The 4,758-nt window shown below is 27.1% G+C and overlaps 1 protein-coding gene across 1 annotated transcript in view; it reads left to right on the forward strand.

Annotated features, from left to right (window-relative positions):
- LOC106686241 (Wilms tumor protein homolog) overlaps nucleotides 1–3,772 on the forward strand; it is a 4,462-nt gene extending 690 nt beyond the window's left edge. Inside the window, exons 2-4 of the mRNA XM_014429429.3 lie at nucleotides 1,594–1,773; nucleotides 1,928–2,393; nucleotides 2,809–3,772. Coding sequence (XP_014284915.1) covers nucleotides 1,594–1,773; nucleotides 1,928–2,393; nucleotides 2,809–3,038 — 876 coding nt within the window. The 3' untranslated portion in view covers nucleotides 3,039–3,772. The remainder of the gene's footprint in view (nucleotides 1–1,593; nucleotides 1,774–1,927; nucleotides 2,394–2,808) is intronic.
- The last annotated feature ends 986 nt before the right edge of the window (nucleotides 3,773–4,758 follow it).

Genomic DNA, 4,758 nt, shown 5'->3' on the forward strand with positions numbered 1-4,758 from the left:
AGAAGCCTTTTTATGTTGTGTTTATGTGAGTTTAATACGACTGTTGTTTATACCAAAGTTATTTAAGCATTCCTAGTCTAGGAATACATCTGTTAAATGTATATACTTTATAACAACATCTTTTCTTAATTGTAAAAATATATATATATATATATATATATATATTTTAACCATATATTTGTCATTCAGATTTTATTGAGAGAAAGTTTTGAAACACCTAGAATTAAAATTTTATTTAAATATTTTGTAATCCAAATGACACTCCCTTCAGAAGCGGACCCCCTCCATCCCAGGGCTAGTTTCGAATTATCAACTTTTTCTATAAAATAACTGGGCCAATAAAATTTTAAAAATGTAATTAATAAAAGTATTATTTTAATATATCAATAAAAAAAAATTAATTACATAGAAACAAAATAATAAATTCATCTTAAACAATAAATCAATGTTTTTAAATTATTTATAAATAATTATTTATAGTAAAATAAATATACCTTTTCCTGAAAAAATGATATATAAAAAATAAATAAAATACTATCTTAAATATCAATAAACCAATATTAAAAAAATAATGACTTTCTTAAAAAGGAAATTATTGGTTATTATAAAAATGATGTTTTTTTATATTATTAAAACATTTGAAATTCAATGAATAAAAATATTTTAAATATCAACACACCAGTAGTTATAAAAAAAAATTTACTTTCTTAAAAATGAAATGATAAATTATTATCAAAAAACTAATGTTTTTAAAATTATAAAAAAAAAACATTTTTTGAAATTATTATTATTGTAAGAAATTATAATTCCCGATCAAATTGAATGCAAGTCCAGTTGAATAAAATGTAAACGACAGGTGTACAGGAGTTGTTTTGATTTCCAAATCGAATACCAAATATGACCCAATAACAAAACTGATAACATGATAAAAATACCCTGCCCACGAGAAGGAAGGTGGTATATCACGTGATAGCATCGTGTTTACAATAGTAGTGTAGTCACCTCTACTATTTTGGACGTCCTTGTATAGTTTTAACAGCTTCCTCAGCCAAGCCTCCTGGGCGCTTTGTGTACTCTTCTGTTTTCATAAGGTCCAATCGGAAACTCCTAAAGAGAGATGCTACCTGGATCTTGTCTTTAAATTGCGAACCTTTGAATCAGTTTGTCCTTGAGGATACCTCAAGCACTTCGCTGGTGTATTTCCTCCAATACGTCACGAGAATACATAAACAATGATAAAACCGAGTCTGATGTCAAAATTCCCGATAAAACAGCTAATTTTAATACTGAAAAGTTTTAATATTTTATGTTGTAATAAACATATTTTAACTTAACAACGTATAGTTTTTTATTTTATTATTTTTTCATGGTGGATAAATTTATTTTGAACTTTTAATTTTATATATAAAAAAAATTATAACAGGTGTGTGATTCATAACAAGCTAACTGAAAAAATTTGAAAACCAGTAAAATTTTTCTAATATTTTTTTTAATTAATGGGTCACTTAAAATATTACTAATAACATCGCCAGAACAATAATATTGATTATAAAATTTGACTAAATTATAAAAATTTTAATTATTTGTTTACAGATGTACAACTGTGGGTTCGATGCAGAGGCAGTTGCCAGTAAACTCAGAGAGTTCGGTGCTGCTAAAAGAAAATATACAGAAATCGGAGGTGCTTTACTTACTCCGCAGCCCTCAGACTCAGAAGGGGAAGATCATGAAATTCCCGAGAAAAAACCATTCATCAATGAGGACCTAGCTAGGGTAAGTGTCTTAAAACTATTCAATAATAAAAATAATGAGTAAAAGCAATATACCTAAATATATAACTTTTAAAGTGCAGGGAAGTTTTTAAACTGTGTATGTTTTGGTTCCCACTGTCTATCTAATTATAGTAATGTAATATTTTTTTTTTCAGACTATTCTGAACAGCACTCCTCCAAGAACACCTAGCCCACCACAACCAGTCACATGTATTCAAGTTTCTGTCATTATGCACGTTGATAAGGAAGGTGTTTGCAGAAAGGAACCACCTGTGTGCCATGAGCCAAGACCAAATTTTGTTCCATCTCAGAGCATGCTGAAATCATTGAAGTACAAAATGAACTGTAGGAAGCAAGAAGAGATTGTCAAGAATTGCAAAGATACTTCAAGAGAGGAAAATGTTTTAAAGGAAAAGCCAATTCTGCCAAAACCAGTTCTTCAAGAGGCCATGTTGTTAACAGGTGGAAAACTGATTCCTATACAGTCTGCATGTCCACTCGTACTTGTCACTGCCCCAGAGACTGATACAAGAAGGCGTATTTTCCAATGTGATCATGAAGGTTGTGGCAAGAATTATTTCAAGTCCTCACACCTCAAAGCACACATGAGATCTCATACTGGTTAGTATTTGTATTATACATTAAATATAGGTAGATTATTATTCAGTGTCAGTCAAATATTTTTGACTTATTTATATACTGTAATACAATGCTACATAACTTATAAAAATATTAAGAATAAAATGAGGCTAGCAAAATCATAATTTATATTATATTTAAAAAATAAATAAATTCTTAATGTTCGTAATGATTAGACTTGCTATAAAATTATTTAAGCTTCTTAAAATTTCATGTAATTTGGATGATATATTAAGTTACTCACACTAATATTCTGCAATTTCTTTTCAAAATTGATTTAAATAAAAATATTTGTTACATTATGAGGGCAAAAGAATCAGTTAAAAAAAAAGTTATAATATTATCATAAAGGTCTAACTATATAGAAATTTTCATTTATTTTTTCTATTTATTACAGGTGAAAAACCTTTCCTCTGTCCCTGGAAAGACTGCGAGAGACGTTTCTCAAGGTCTGATGAACTCTCAAGGCACAAAAGGACTCACACTGGAGAGAAAAAATTTGCTTGCAGTTCATGCGGACAGAGATTTATGAGATCTGATCATTTGGCAAAACATGTCAAGAGGCACGCAAGGGGGACTCAACCACTTGCCCCAGTCTTAGTCATACCAACTTCCTTCCGGGCTTGATCTCAATCAGACAATCTGAACCATTGTACCTGAACATGCCTGTTACCTCATCAGACGTCTTAACTTTTTTTTTTCTTTCCTTTTAAATCAGATGAAGAGGCAATTCATAAGTGAATATATATTACTTTTTTTTCCATTATCATCTACACTTTCTAAGTATAAATAATTTCAATTACTACTTAAACTGATCGGTTAACTAAAAAAAATATTTTTACTAAGGTTGGTTTTATTTATTTGAATTATGTTTAGCTTTATACTATTTTTTTTATACATTATGTTGTACATGAAAAAAAATCTGTCAAACATATTGGGCAAATGTAAATATTTAAAAAAAACAATTATTCTGTTAACAAAAATATCCATTTGGTTTTTGTTATAATTTCATTGCATTATCGTGTTTATTGCATCATTAACTGTCTCTTTCAATTAAATTAATCCTGAGGTAATAGGATATATATATATATATGATATATAGGTGTGTGATATTTATAATAATATAAGTTTCATAAGTCATTATTTTAAGAAGCCTTTTTATGTTGTGTTTATGTGAGTTTAATACGACTGTTGTTTATACCAAAGTTATTTAAGCATTCCTAGTCTAGGAATACATCTGTTAAATGTATATACTTTATAACAACATCTTTTCTTAATTGTAAATATATATAAAATGTACATATACTTTTTCTATTTATTTAATGTTTTTGTAAACAAAATACAAATTATTAAGTTCATTATTTACTTTTTTTTTTTAATTATGATGAATCTTCTCCCTATAAATAGAATACTATAAAAACTGAAAATCAGTTTAGATAATTCAAGATAAAGGCAAGGTTACTATGATAATTACAAATTATGACTAGGCCACTTAATATAGGTCATGAATTTAATCCCAATTTAAGCAAATATATTTTTTATTTTCATTGGAAAGTAAAAAAATAATGACATCAATTAAAATAAATATAATTTTAATCTCATAAGAGCACAGCTACTATAACTGTTATTAATTACCTAGTTATGATTGAATTCTGATAAACTTTTAAAATCAACAATAATTCCTTAAACATTTTTTTTTCAAGAATATGTTAAATCCTCCAAAGTATTTAAGTAATCACAAAAACTCAATGGAACAACAAACTTTGTTAACACAACCGACCACAGATAGAGCTGCTAGCCTTTTTTTTTTTAATGAATCGTCCTTGAATGTATTATCAAGCGGGAGAATTTTTTACTACAGAAATCTTGATAGACAAAGAATAGAAATCTGTGTCATAAAATTAATAATTAAAACATCACTATTTTTTTTTTTTTTTAGTAAAATGAAATATATTTACCCATTCATATTTTTACTTTTATATTATTATCTTACAGAAAAATGTAAGAATGGAAGTTTCTTTTATGCTTAGTATATTTGATAATGTAATACAATTATTAAAATAGTTTTTTGTCTAAGAACGTGTAAAATTCATTCATAGAACGTCATAGAAATGTCATTTAAGGGAGTTCTATATTTTCTAGATCATTTCCTTTGTGAGTTAGGTTGTGTTTATTATCTTTTAGTGAATTGTTGTTAAGATTTATTGTTCTTTTAATTTAAATGTCATTGTTTGAAAACTTTATTTAAACTTAGATCAAGAATTAATTTATGTATTAAGATAATGTGGTGAAGAAAAACTTTTAAAATATTAACTTACACTCTTTGACCTCTCAACGTTTCCGAGTG

The sequence above is a fragment of the Halyomorpha halys genome, unplaced genomic scaffold (assembly GCF_000696795.3).
Source record: "Halyomorpha halys isolate HHAL.00 unplaced genomic scaffold, Hhal_1.1 Scaffold800.1, whole genome shotgun sequence".
In the NCBI taxonomy this organism is placed as follows: Eukaryota; Metazoa; Arthropoda; class Insecta; order Hemiptera; family Pentatomidae; genus Halyomorpha; species Halyomorpha halys.